The sequence below is a fragment of the Psammomys obesus genome, unplaced genomic scaffold (assembly GCF_907164565.1).
Source record: "Psammomys obesus unplaced genomic scaffold, mPsaObe1.curated_primary_1811, whole genome shotgun sequence".
In the NCBI taxonomy this organism is placed as follows: domain Eukaryota; kingdom Metazoa; phylum Chordata; class Mammalia; order Rodentia; family Muridae; genus Psammomys; species Psammomys obesus.
In genome coordinates this window covers 249,164-263,094 of record NW_026596101.1, presented here as the reverse complement: position 1 = coordinate 263,094, position 13,931 = coordinate 249,164, and the positions used below count along the sequence as shown (strand labels likewise).

The 13,931-nt window shown below is 46.8% G+C and overlaps 1 protein-coding gene across 1 annotated transcript in view; it reads left to right on the top strand.

Moving 5' to 3' along the window:
• Nucleotides 1–13,931, top strand: part of Slc6a11 (solute carrier family 6 member 11) — a 116,512-nt gene that overhangs the window by 89,213 nt on the left and 13,368 nt on the right. The window contains exons 7-8 of the mRNA XM_055628583.1: nt 4,643–4,746; nt 8,901–9,025. Of these exons, the coding sequence (XP_055484558.1) occupies nt 4,643–4,746; nt 8,901–9,025 (229 nt within the window). The remainder of the gene's footprint in view (nt 1–4,642; nt 4,747–8,900; nt 9,026–13,931) is intronic.

Sequence of the window (13,931 nt, the reverse complement as noted above, 5' to 3'; positions counted from 1 at the left end):
AAAATGAGTTTTTAAAACTGATACATGAAATATAAACGTTATGTATACTGATGGGGTGTTCTGTATATTAAGCATTTCAGTGTATATGTAAATTACATACTGTCTAAATCGGGTCAAAGATCTCTGTCTCCTTGAATATAGGTATCATCTTTTTGTGATAAAAGCTTTCAAACCCCTGTCTTCTGGATTTGTTTGTTTTGTTTTTGCAGTGCTGGGGATTGAACCTAGAGCCCTGTGCTCTTTGGGCAAGCTTTGCACTGCTGAAGGCATCCTTCCTTTATTCCCATGCAGGGCTGGCCTCTCCTTAATAGTTCTTAATAGTCCTTAATAGTTAATCTCACAGTCACTGCCTATCTTCCAGCATACGCCTTGGGTGTCACATCAAGCTTGCCAGGGTCCTTTTCCTCTCCGTACTATACATTTTTTTCCTACCCCGTTGTCTTTTTTTCACTGTAACCTGCTAATTACTAATTACTGATGACCACATGACAGAGTACATTTTAGACTGTTTTTAAATGTCTTCCTTCAAAAAAAAAATTTAGCCAGTTGCTTTCAAATTTAGCCTCAGGTAAGTTCTTAGGACAAGGGCAGAAAGCAAACAGATTTTTGCCAAAATAGCATAAAAATGGTCTCTAGCCCAGATGCTAATATTGTTCCCCCATCAAATCTCTTAGGCTGGGCCTCCACAGTCCACGTAGATATTGATACTGCTGTCTTCCCAGCACCTTCAAGGATAGCTCATTAAGCTCTGCTGGCAGCCTTTAACTGTTTTTCCAGGCCATAAATTTAAAGTCTTGCACATTCGTGGAAAAACTAGCATGGTCAGTCTTATGATATGGACCCACCCTACGTTGGGGAAGAGTAGGTTCCCAGAGAGATTCTGAGGTCCCACTACTCAAAAGGAAGAAATGGATGCTGAGCTCCCAGGAAAGCTGTCTACAAGTGAAAATCCATGCATGGGTTTGGTGATGTGCATCATTGGAGTGTATGGGCAGGAGCTCTGTGATCTTTTCTGACTCAGTTGTTGAGGACTGTGGTGGGGCTCTGTTGAACGGTTGTTGAGCAGGCTTTCTCACCAGCCCAGGGGCTTCTCCCCCTCTGGCCTGCAGGAGGCTGAGCTTGCAGGGCCACTAGCCACAGGTGTGAGTCCCTTGTGAACAGTCACCAGTGATCAGTCGGCCACCAAGCATCTCACAGGGGGCCGCTGGGAGTGGGAATTCTGTTCCCAAGTGAGCAACTGGCTGTGTTCTGCATCTCCCTGAGGTCTGCTTGCTTTTCTGTATACAAAGAGGAATTCTCAGGGAGAGGTGGGCACATGGGAGACCAAGACAGGATGCAGAATCTAACAGTGTATTCATCTCTCAGTCTTCAGCAAATTTTAAATCATCGGACCCTTTCTGCCAATGCGTAGGCATTTTCAAGCTCCTACCGTTTTGGAAATCCCCCCTTGAGTTTGGATTTTCCTTTTCACTGCCACCCTCTCTGACTCTCCATTCCCAACAGTGATTCTTGAACTTTGTGGTGGTGGTGGGGTATTATTTTTAATATATTTTTATTCTTAGAGAACTTCATGCAATGGGTTTTAATTATACCCATCTCTTTCTTTCCCCAACCCCAACCTTCACTTTGTGTTTTGTTTTCTTTTTTCTTTTTTTTAGAAGACACTATCTTAGAGCAAATGTCTGGTGCTCTGGCTTTTACAATTTTTCCATGCCCTCTTCCAAGACATTCCCTGAGCCTTAGGTGTAGGGATGTGTTATAGCTATAGCCATGGCCGGTTGGTCCCATAGTCAGTTGTTCTCTCTATTCTGATTAGTTACGCCTTTCTGTGATGGGCTATGCTGCAAGCAGAAGCTTCTCTAATGATGGGTGAGAGCTGCACTTATCTGTGGGTGCAAGGATTATGTATTTGAGTTATGAATCACCCTGCTTTATACTGGCTGTAGCAGGCTCTCCTCTAGGGTCCTATGGCCTCACCAGGCAGATAGCTGGCTAGTTTTGCAGTGCCAGGCATGAATGCTCTCCCACTGAGCAGGCCTTAAGAGCAATTAGACAGCTGTTGGTTATCCCAGGATATATAAGTCATTATTGCATCTTCCAGAAGCTCCTGTCATCTGCTCAAAGGTGGTACAGCTGGGTAGGACTATTGATTGCTTTCTCCTTGGCAGCTTGCATGGCTCATTCTGATACTATGAAAGCTGATCCTCAGGGAGGAGTCATCCAGGTCAGATCCATATGGATTCCTCCTGTGTCCAAATTATGTGGTATCCTTAGCAATGAGGACACCTTAGCAATGAGGACCTTCTAGAAGGCACCAAGGGCTACGGCAATACCCTATGTTATTTGGGAAGTTTCTTGGGCCCATCTGACCCACAGTACAAAAACAGGTTTCCCATGTCTGGCACTAGGGTTTTTATTAGATAGTCTAACAGCTATTGAGAGATTAACCCAAGTGGCATAACTTCAATTAAACACTGTGTGTGTATATAGTTTTAAGTAAACACAAAATAGTAAGGTTTCTATGGCTTTTTTTTCAAGTATTCTTGTTTTCTCTCCATTTCCCAATACCCATGTCTCAGTACATTTTGATCTGCTAGCAACACACACACACACACACACACACACACACCATGAAAGTGTTTACCCTGTGTTTTTCCTAGCTGCCTAGGATAAGAGAGGTTAGCAGACACTCCTGTCCAGGTCAGAAGCACTCCTCATATGTTTCCATTGGATGGTTTCACAAAGATGAGAAGACCCAGGCAGTGTAGCCTGTTCTGTGTGAGCAAATCCTCGAGAAGGGATAGTGCCTGGAACAGGGATGGCTGGGGAGCTAGGAGGCTGTGGGAAAGTACTGCCATGTGGAAGAGAAAGCTGTGGTGTGGGAGACAGAATCAAAAGGGAGAGTTCTCACTTTAGAAAACGACTTTACTAGTCAGAGGTTTCTAAAGACACATGTCACTTCCCTGTCACCGACAGCAGCCAGGCAGATGTCCATCAGAAGGACTTAGCAGCCCCTAAATCCTGGTGATGCAACGCTATCTCAGGATGGTTCTAAATCTGCATGAGGCTGGCAATGCTGTCTCTTGAAGTGGGAGTGTGTGTGTTTGCACACATCACGTCCCAGCTGTGTGGTCTTGCCCTCTTTGTTCCTTGGCCATGGAGGAGGCTAAGAGCACCCCCTGCACTCAGCCCAGGGCTGGCCAGGGCTGGCCAGGGCTGCTGACATTCAAAGGCAGTCCTGAGCAGGTGCTCAGCAAGGTGCCTCCATACCGAAAGTGCCTAATAGAGGCTGCTGCTGGCTGTGCTCAGTGCTGAGCCTCGTCTCCAGGTGGCGCTGGATGCTCAGCCCAAATCCCAGCTCGTGTGTCAGCTGTGGTTTTCCTTAGAGACTTCTGGGTGCTGAGCTAGAGCCTGGGGGAGGGAGGGTGCTTGAAAAGTCAGTGTGATTACCACGGTGTAGGTCATGCTGTCCACAGGAGTTTTAATCAGAGGGGACTTTAGTGACTAAGAAGCTGCTGGCTGTCTGTACCCCAGGGAGGCTGGCTTTAGGGAATCTGTTTTCGTAAGCTAGTAGACCGGAACACGTCCATGCATGCATGCACGCATGTATCAATGCGTGTTCACGTGCACACGTGCACGCACACACACACACACACACACACACACACACACACACACACAAACACACACACACACACACACACACACACACACACACACACAAACCTCCTCCGGGCTTGGGGCAGCTATGTCAACATTTTCTCTGTACAGTCATGGGACATCGTCCTCGAGGTGATTTCAATTGCCAAAAAAAGTGTGTGTGTGTGTGTGGGGGGGGGGTTGTTCTTTTGGATTTAAGTATCATGTGGCATGGAAGCAGGCTCCATGCTCAGGGCTCACACTCCTGATACATTCATCCTCATAGCAAGCCTGACAGGCTCCTTCATTTCTTCATTTCCTACTTTGCGGATGGGGAAATGTCAGAGATGTCACTTTCCAAAGTCATACAGCTGGAGCCGGGGTTCTTAATATCCAAATACCGTTTTATTTGTTTGTTTGCTTGTTTGTTTGGAGATAGGATTTCACTACGTAGCTCTGGCTGTCCTAGAATTCACTATACAGTCCAGGCTGGCCTTGAACTCACAGAGATCTGCCTGCCTCCACCTCCCAAGTCCGGGATTAAAGGTGTGCACTGCTATGCCTCGTTTTACTTGCTTATATTATTTATTTTTATTTTTTTGAGAACAAGGTCTTGCTATCTAGCTCTGGCCAGCCTTGTCACTAAGTAGATAGGCTGACCTTGAACTTGCAGAGATTCTGCCTTCTTAGGGCTAGGCTTACAGGCTTGTACCCACAGGCCCAGCTCAGTAGCCAAATTCTTGTTATGTAATAGACTATTATCCACAACCCTTGGAAAAAAATCTAGAATTTATTAAGGAAATTCCTGGTCCCAGAAATATAAATGTTTTAACAGGGGTCCTCAAGAAAGTCAGGGGGGTTGATATTCCTGTCCTAGAGTGTCTTTGGGGGGAGTGTCCAAAGATTAAGCTTCTTCCTCCCCAGTGGACTCTCTCTCCTACGTCTGACTCTCCCTCCTCCCTTATCTGACTCTCAACGCCCACATTTTTGTGCCTTCCTCCAGGTGTGGGTGGACGCTGGGACGCAGATCTTTTTCTCCTATGCCATCTGCCTGGGCTGCCTGACCGCTCTGGGAAGTTACAACAGCTACAACAACAACTGCTACAGGTGAGCCGGGCCTATGGACAGACAGCCACGGCCTGTAGAGCCTCACAGCGGCCCACAGTGCACACAGAACACACAGAACACAGCAGAGAGCTGCTTGTCAGGCCTGCCCTTGCCCCAGGATCGCAGGAACAGAGCTTTGACACAGGCAAGCAGGGTCTGCCCGGAAGGCACAGCAGATCCCCCCCACCGTCTCAGTCAGGACCCAGTGCCACCATGGGCAGCATAGGTATATACACAGTAAGTTGCCCATGGACCTTGTTTCTGCCCCCTGTTGCTTCTCACTGGTCCAGGGGACCCTCTCCTGATCCACCTGGATTGGCTGGACCCTCCTTGGCCCACTCTCCTTCTGACCCCCTGCAGCTGGCCACATGCAGAGCCACAAGGAATCCAGATGGGGGTAGGGGGTGACTAAGGCTGCGGATCAGCCTTGCAGGCCTGCAGCCTGAGTGTCACCATGAGGCTGAGGACCACAGAGGGCCAGGGACAGTCAGCAGTGGTGGGTGACAGGGATAAGCTCACTCAGGGGTCCCTGACTGAGATGGCAGTGTATGTTGAAATCCGCAGACCTAAGAGCCCAGCACCTGGCACCCAGCAGGTGGATAGTCGATGATGGGTGGACAGAGCATCACACTGTGGGAGCCTGGGAGATCCTTCTGGAGGAAGGAGACTTTGGGATTGTGATGGGGTGCCATGAAAACAGACCAACTGAAAAAGGACACCACACCTGTCTCCACCGTATACCAGTTAGCCACAAAGGGGGACTATCCTAGAGTAAGGAATTAAATACTAATTTGGAAATGTAAAAAGATGGTAGAAAACTAAAATTGAGTCCATAGAGGAGGGAGCAGTAACTGGCAGGTCCACCAGAATATGTACAGTGAGTCAAACTTCTGGAAGGAAAGAGAAGACTAATCAAAATATTACATCAGGCAGCTGGGCCTGGTTTTCCCTCCCTTGATTCCTATACATTGAAGGTATCTTCATTTATTCTGGGTTCATACTGCTTTTATGATGAAAAAAAAAAAAAAGAGTCAGGGCAGTCAGGCATATTGGCATATAACATTAGCATGCAGGAGGCTGAAGGAGCATTGCTGTGAGTTTGAGGCTAACCTAGGCTACACAGTGAGCTCTGGGGTAGCCTAAGACACAGTGAGACCTTGTCTTATTCCTTCCCCAGGTCTATCCCAGCAAGGAAAGTCAAATTAGTACAGATATCGTTTGTGTATTATTTAACTCCAAATAAAATATACAAATTATTTATTCAATTAGAAGGCGCAATAGTAACATGTAATATGTTTGGGGGCTTGGACCATATTATGTAAAGTTAAATGTGGATGATTTTCTCTACCGGCAACCTAGCAGCTGATCTGAAAATAAACAGCATGGGTGTAGGTCTAGGAGAGGGTCCTGCAATCCACTGCAGCTAGGAACTCAGCAGGCAGGATTCTCCCTCCTCTCTCTGTTGCTCAGTAGAACAAAGCAGATGCCTGCAAAAATCTGTTTCCAGATTGTTCCGCAAACAGGTCTGCCCAGCAGTCAATTAATCCCCTCTTCTGACAGCTTAGTCGCCTTTGGAGCTCATGCAAGCCCAGCTCAGCTCCTGCTGACTTCAAAGCCCTGGTTACATAAGCCTTCCCCAGAGATTGCAGGGAGCTGTAGGGAAAGGCATGAGGGGGATAGAGCAGCCCTGGCCAGGCAGGGCTCAGCCTCCTGTGGCTGAGTACGCTCACAGGTGGAAGCCAGCATCCAGATACAGTGCTGATGGGGCCAGAAGTTCCTAAGAACTCAATTACAAGAAAATTATCTGAGAGGCCTACTGGAGAGATGGGATTTGCTGACAGGGACATATGCCTTCCCTAGCCTCATGATGGCCCACAGTAGGTCTTGGAAGCCTTGATTCTTAGGATATGTTGTTTAGCCCCAGAAAGTGCATCTGAGAAGACTAGATTTCCAGCTACAGTTGTGCTGATAACTGATGATGGGGGGGGGGGGGTGCTAACCCAGGACTGGCACATGGTAGCGCCTAAAATGTGTCAGGAGAATCCCATGAAGAAAGTTCCTCCTCTCCAGATCCTCCTATTCCCACAAGCGGGTAAGTCAGGGATTTTTGTTTTTAGACCTGAGAAAGTGCAAAGGGAAGCCAAGACTAGATTTTAGACACTAAGACACTAGCTAATGTGTAAGCCTGTTCCTGTTGCCTCAGGAATAATGTGGTCCTCTCCTGGACCTTCCTGAGTTTCTTCCAGAGTAGAGGCAATTCAAGATTTATATAGTATAATTAGCCAGCTGGCCTTCACTGTCAAAAGACGTCTTTAAAGGGACCCATATCAGTCAACTGTACCATGGTAATGTTCTTGACAAATAGCCTTGGCCTCAGGGGCCAAGCATCTGAGATCATATTCGTGGGTTGAGGTTGGCTGGGGAAACTGTCCTGGCTATGAGAGGGTGGGTTTGGCTTCAGGCCACGCTCAGATGTGCTCTTTATGTGTGCATCCTATGGTCCAGGCTGAAGGGACAGTCACTCCCTGGGGTGTTCTTCCCAGCAAAAAAAAAATCACAAAAATGATAGACAAGTCCAGTGAAGAAGATACAAGTCAAATGTCTGCTATGTCAACTAATGTCTTACTGTCCAAAACTAGATCACATGGCTAAGCCCAGAGCAGTTGAAACCCTGGGGGTTCCATTCCACCTCCAAGTGGGGGAAGATACAAGTCAAATGTGTGCCATGTCAGCTAACATCTGACTGTCCAAAACTAGGTCACATGGCTAAGTCCAAACCAATTGACCTGGGGTTTCATTCCACCCCCAAACGGGAGGATTAGAAACAACCCACGAGGCCCTGCTACCAAATGCCTTATCATCATTAGGTCGGTCCCAAAGAAAAGACCTTGCAGGAGAATTATAGCCCCAGGCTCCTGACTCCTTGTCTAGTGTTCTCTCCACTGTGCCCACATTACTAGGGTCATTGTTGGTTTGCCACCAGCATTAGTATTACCTTTGATTCTATCACAGAAAAAGCATGGTGAAAGAAGAAGAGAGAAAAGTTCTCAAACCTGCATGTGACAGCTGTAGAGGTCCTGGGCAAGCCAGTGTGCTCTACAGATGGGGGACAGGATGGAAGAGTGGTAGGAGAGCTGAGATGTAAGCTGAGAAAGCATGAGGCTGAAGGAGCTGGGAGGCTCAACCTCCAGACGACCCCAGCCTCAAGCCCCACCCCTGAGCCTGGTGGTGCTTAAGGTAGATTTTGCCTAGTGGAATACAAGGAGATTCTCTGTGCTGTCAGCAGGAGGCGTCATCCAACAGGAAGGGGACTGTTGAAGGGGGCAGCAAGCTCTAGCTCCTGGGCCAGAAGCAAAGGCCACAATGTCGCTCCACTCTGGGCCAGGATCACCCAAGTACACCTCCCATACAAGAACAAGGCACTGACTTGCACCGTGATCTGAGTCATGAGCCTGCACTGCAGAGGCTGAATTCTAGAGCCTGTGGTAGGATGAACCAAGGCTCTGGGACATCATTCTTATCTTGATAAAGCTCCGTCACTGATCCGGCTTTACATCGGTGCCTCGATGTTGATGAATCCCCCTCAAGAGGCAGTCAAAGTAACTGATCAGTCTCTTCCATGAGCTGGTCCAATGAGCAGAGCCTGCATAGAGCAGAATGCTCGGTAATGAGCTCAGCTAGCATGGGTGCTGCCACGAAACCTCTCCCCTAGAAGCTACTGGAGCTGCAGGCCTGAGATCATCAGTCACTCACCTGGCTTCTTACACAGAGGTTTCTTCCACCCTCTGACCTTTGTGCCTTGGGATCACAGTTCCCCTTCTACTATCTCTGGCTTCCTCTCTTCAGGAGTCAGAGTGGTGTTTGTCTCCCGAGTCTTCCCTCTCTTGATCTATAAAGCCAGGCTCTCATCCTTCGGTCACTTCCCTCTCCCTGCACCCCACCTTGTCTTCTAGCAATGCAGGAAAAGCTGTGTGACTGTGAGCCAGCTATCCACCCTCCCCGAACTACAAGAACTTCATCTGGAAAACAGGAAGCTGTCCGTGGCCATGCTTCTCTGCTGGCCTCCAGTGTGCCCTGGTCTCAGATGAGGAAGGTTCTAGCAGGTACCTATTCTGCCCACTCTGACCCAGGCTCCTCTCATTGCTTTTCCATAGGGACTGTATTATGCTCTGCTGTCTGAACAGCGGCACCAGCTTTGTGGCTGGATTCGCCATCTTCTCAGTCCTGGGCTTCATGGCGTATGAGCAGGGAGTGCCTATCGCTGAGGTGGCAGAGTCAGGTAAGTCTACAGAGCTGGGGTGTGGAAAGCCCATGCTTATGGGGGAAGTCTAGGGGTGGGGATAATGTGGCCCTTGTAGTCTTTGTCCTCAGTTTGCTTCTAAAAATGTGGCCACAGCCCACCACCTGCAGGGAAAACTCTAACCGTCCTCATTGGGAAGCCAAAACCATTTACTTTCAAAGCTACCCTGTCTCCTGTCCCCCATCTCCATTCACCTTGGACTTGCTTCTTTCTGTACTCAGCCCCAAGCTGTGTTTACAAAGTGAGCATAGCCTGAACGGCCCTGGGCTGCTGAGGCCATCCCGCCCACTTCACTGCCACTAGCCCACTCTGTTCAACCTCAGTGGTCTATCTCACTTCTGCACCACACTCCACCACAGACCCTTTGCACATGCTGCTGCTGTGCTTGGGGAACCTGCCTCCCCTCCCCTCCTACTATCGAATCCTCCCAGTGCCGCAGCCCGAAGAATAGTTGGGATGTTTGTATCACATGTTGATATGCTCATGTACTGTGAGCAGGGTGAGGGTTCACCATGACGACGCCTTTTTGATTCACATGGTACATGGATTCTGGAAACATACACTGTAATGAAAAGTGTTGCAGACTCTGAGTACTGAAGATAGAGATGCTCCTCATGGAGGCTGGGTCAGAGCCAAAGTAGGTGACATCAGAGGCGAACACTGCCATATACACCACCTCATAGTGCCCTTATGTCCTCTGTCCACTGCAGGGGCGTCATACAGCAAACTGCCTCAGAGAAAAATTCTCTCCAAGTAAACATGAAATGTTTTCCAGAACAGGCTGCACATGGGGACACAATTAAACCTAAGATAAGGAGGACCAGAGAGGTAATACAGAGAATTCATACATTTAATAGAGAATATTTTGAAAGCCAAAAGCTCTACTAGAAAAGATGAATAAAGGGCATAATTCCTTGGCAAACTACCAAGGGAAAATACGAATTGCTAATGTATGAGTAGCTTTTCTGTTGCTGCCATAAAATTGCCATAACTAAAACAACTTTTGGAAGAGTTCATTTGGCCTTCAGTTTCTGAAGATAGAAAATCCAACATGGCAGGAAGGCATGACATGATACCGGAAGCAGGAAGCTGAGAGATCATATTTCAACTACATTCAAAAAGCGGAGAAAGCCAGCAGGAAGTGGGGCAAGGCTATAGATGCTCAGTTCTTGCCCTCAGTAACATACTCCCTCCAGCAAGGCTGTACCTCCTAAATGTTTCATGAGCTCCTCTAAGAACACCACCAACTGCAAAACAACTGTTCAAATTCCTAAGTCCCTGTGAGACAGTTCACATCCAAACCACCACAACTAATATCAACGGTGAAAGGGGGCCAGCAAGATGGCTCAAAGGATAAAGGCACTGACTGCACAAGCCTGATCCCCAGAACCCACAAAAAGGCGAGAGAGAACTGACCCCAAAAAGATGTTCTCTCACCACTGCAGGTGTTCTTACACAGGTAACATGCGCATGCACACACACAATAATAACGTTTTAATTTTGTTGGAACAGTGAACTAAGAGGCAGAGCTACTGTGAATAGCTTCGGCCTATACTTGATCACATATTTTTAAGGGTAAATGTATTTTAAAGGGCAGAGTGTGCAGACTGACATAGAAGAAAACTGGAAAACTGGATAGCGCTGTGTCTTTTAATGAAGCGGTTTCTTTATTTTAAACTTTTTGGGCTAGCTCAATTGCTAAAGCACTTGCCATCAAAGCATGAAGAGCTGAGTTTGGATCCCCAGGACCCATGGTAAAAGCTGCACACTATAACTGCAGCCTTGGATGGAGCAGAGCGAAGACAAGCAGATGCATGAACTCATTGGCTGGAAGGCCTAGCCAAACCAATGGGTTTGGGGTTCAGTGACAGACCCTATCTCTAAAAATAAAGGTGAAGAGAAAAGACAACCAACATTGACCTCAGGCCTCCATATGCACAAGCACACACCATACACACACAAAGCATACAAGACTCTCACGCATACGATGCAATACTCACACAAACACACACACTAACTCACAAACATGTCAGTTGCAGGAAATTTGATACCATCTTCTGGCCCCTGAGAACTGCTGTACTTACAAGGTACTTATAAACTTAATCAGGCAAGCCCATATACATTATATGTGTGTATACAGACATATATGTATATACACATACATACATACATATAGAGAGAGAAAGAAAGAGGGAAGAAGAAAGAGAGAGAGAGAAGAAAGGCTATATACCACTATTACAAAAGTTAGGAATAGTAATTTCCCACGACCTAGTAAAGAATCATGCTCCTCTACAAATCAGCTGTAAAATATGAAAAACTTTCAAGTCCACACTGTCCGACTGTCACCATTTTCTTTTCCTATAGCAGAACACCTAAGTTGGGTAATTTATAAGATATGGGGTTTCTTTAGCGATAGTTTCTGGAGAAAGGAAAGTTTGTTGGTTAGATCCTGTGTGCGTGTGTGTTGGGGGGTGTCCCACACCATCACATAACCGAGGCATCACCTGGCAGGAGCCCATAGAGAGTGGGGATAGGTCCACAGAAAAGAGGGCAGGCACAAAGGAGTTGGTCCTCTCTAACAGTCTGCCCTAAGAGAACCACTCCGATTCTCAAAAGAACTAATCCAGTCCCCTGAGACAGACATTAATCCCTTTTGACCTAATCATCTTTTAAAGACTTAAATTGCCTCTTTAAAGCCCAACCTTAATACTACCACTCTGATAAGCATATTTGAATATGAGAGCTGGGCGTGGGGGGGGGGGAGGCTGGCACTGAACTGGAGGAAGATACAAGATGAGAAGGATAGAAGCAAAACTAAGAGAAAACTACTGTAGTAAACACTGAGAAAGCATGGGAATAAGATGATTTCTATATCTTGGCCAAGAAGAATCTTTGTGGGAATAATTCAAAGTTGGTTTACTGTTAGGAGCTCCATTAATAGTTTGCACTATTCATAGATTATTATGCATTATTCATAGATTAACAAGAACCTATATCTCCATGGATACTGAAGAAAAGATGGTGACAAAATATAGCACCATGTATGTATATTAAACACAGTCAGGAGTTGGGTGGTGAGACAGCTCAGCATTTATGAGAGCTTGCTGCTCTTGCAGAGGACCCAGGTTCAGTTCCCAGCATCCACATCAGACAGCTCATAATCACCTGTAACTCCAGCTCCAGGGGATCTGATGCCCTCTTTTGGCCTCCATGGGTGCTAAGTCATACAGGCAGGCACACACATACACACAAATGAAAATAATCTTAATTTTTGAAGTAATCAGGACACTAGCAGCTGAAGGGTAGTTTTAAATCGAGAGCTCTTCATGGTGGTGCACTCTTTGGAACCCAAGGCAGAGGATGGTGAGAGTCCTAGGGTTTCTATTGCTACCACAAAACATCATGACCAAAAGGCAAGTTGGGGACAAAGGGGTTTATTTGGCTTATGCTACCACATTGCTGTCCATCACCAAAGGAAGTCAGGACAAGAACTCGAGTAAGGCAGGCACCCAGAGGCAGGAGCTGATGCAGAGGCCATGGAGGAGTGCTAAGTAGTACTTGCTTGCTTCCCAAGGCTTGCTCCTCCTGCTTTCTTATAGAACCCAGGACTGTCAGCCCAGGTGACCCACAATGGGCTGAGCCCTCCTCCTTTGATCACCAGTTAAGAAGTTTCCTTACAACTGGATCTTACGGATCCAGAGGGAAAACCGTGAGCACAAAGGAGCCCACATGGGCATAAGCACACCACTGAGTGAATGGTGTGAGGGCTCATCCTTACAGAATCCTGATGAATGGATGTGGAAAAACAGAGGAAGATGGACATCCTCAGGCAAACCCCATCATAACAATGGCTGTGGAAGCAAAAGCTTCAATGGGGGTTGAGAGCTGTGTAATCTCAAAGTGCCCCCTTCCCCAAAGAGGAAAGTCACCACTTCACTATGGAGATGATGCAGACACCAGCCTAGCCAAAGAAGAGGGTCAACATCAGCAGCCTATGCTGCTGTTTCTCTTAGAAGGACACACGACACTTCCATGAATTTGTTTTTTCATGAGAACTACTGGATTTACTAAGGCCAAGCAAAAAAGATTATAAGGACAAATACCTCAGTTTTTACATACTAGCAACATATAGTTGGGGAAGATAAAATACTTCACCCTCCCCCCAAAAAATTAAAGACAGAAGGGAGCTCAAGAGGTGGCTCAATGGTTAAGAGCATTGGCTGTTCTTCTGGAGGCTCTGAGTTCAATTCCTAGTACCCACATGGTTGATGACAACTTTCTACTAATTCCAGTTCTAGAGGATCCAACATCCTGTACTGGTTTCTATTGGCACTGCACACAGACATGAATGCAGGAAAAACACCCATACACATAGAATAAAAATACATTCTTTTTCAAAATAAAAACACACAAAAATGGGCCAGGCATAGCCTGAGAAGAAATGTCCACAATGCGTATTCTCCCCTCCCTCCATCTTCAGACTGCTCCAACCAATAAAAAGGAGTGTTTGTGTAAATAGTAAGCACAGAAGGCACCCAGGGAACACAGATTATAACCAAAGTGGTTGAATAATTCTCAGTCACTGTAGGGACTAAATCTGAAAGAATGACAGTACCGAGTGCTGGCAAGAACACTGAGCCTCAAATGTGGCTGTAAGATGACCAAAGGGCACAGCTGCTTTTGAAATCAGCATTTCATAGGTGAAGTGTGTGGTTGTCACCCCCCAGAAATTCCATCTTAAACAGCATAAGCACAACCTTAATCTAAGATGAAGGAAGGAAGGAAGGAAGGAAGGAAGGAAGGAAGGAAGGAAGGAAGGAAGGAAGGAAGGAAGGAAGGAAAGAAAGAAAGAAAGAAAGAAAGAAAGAAAGAAAGAAAGAAAGAA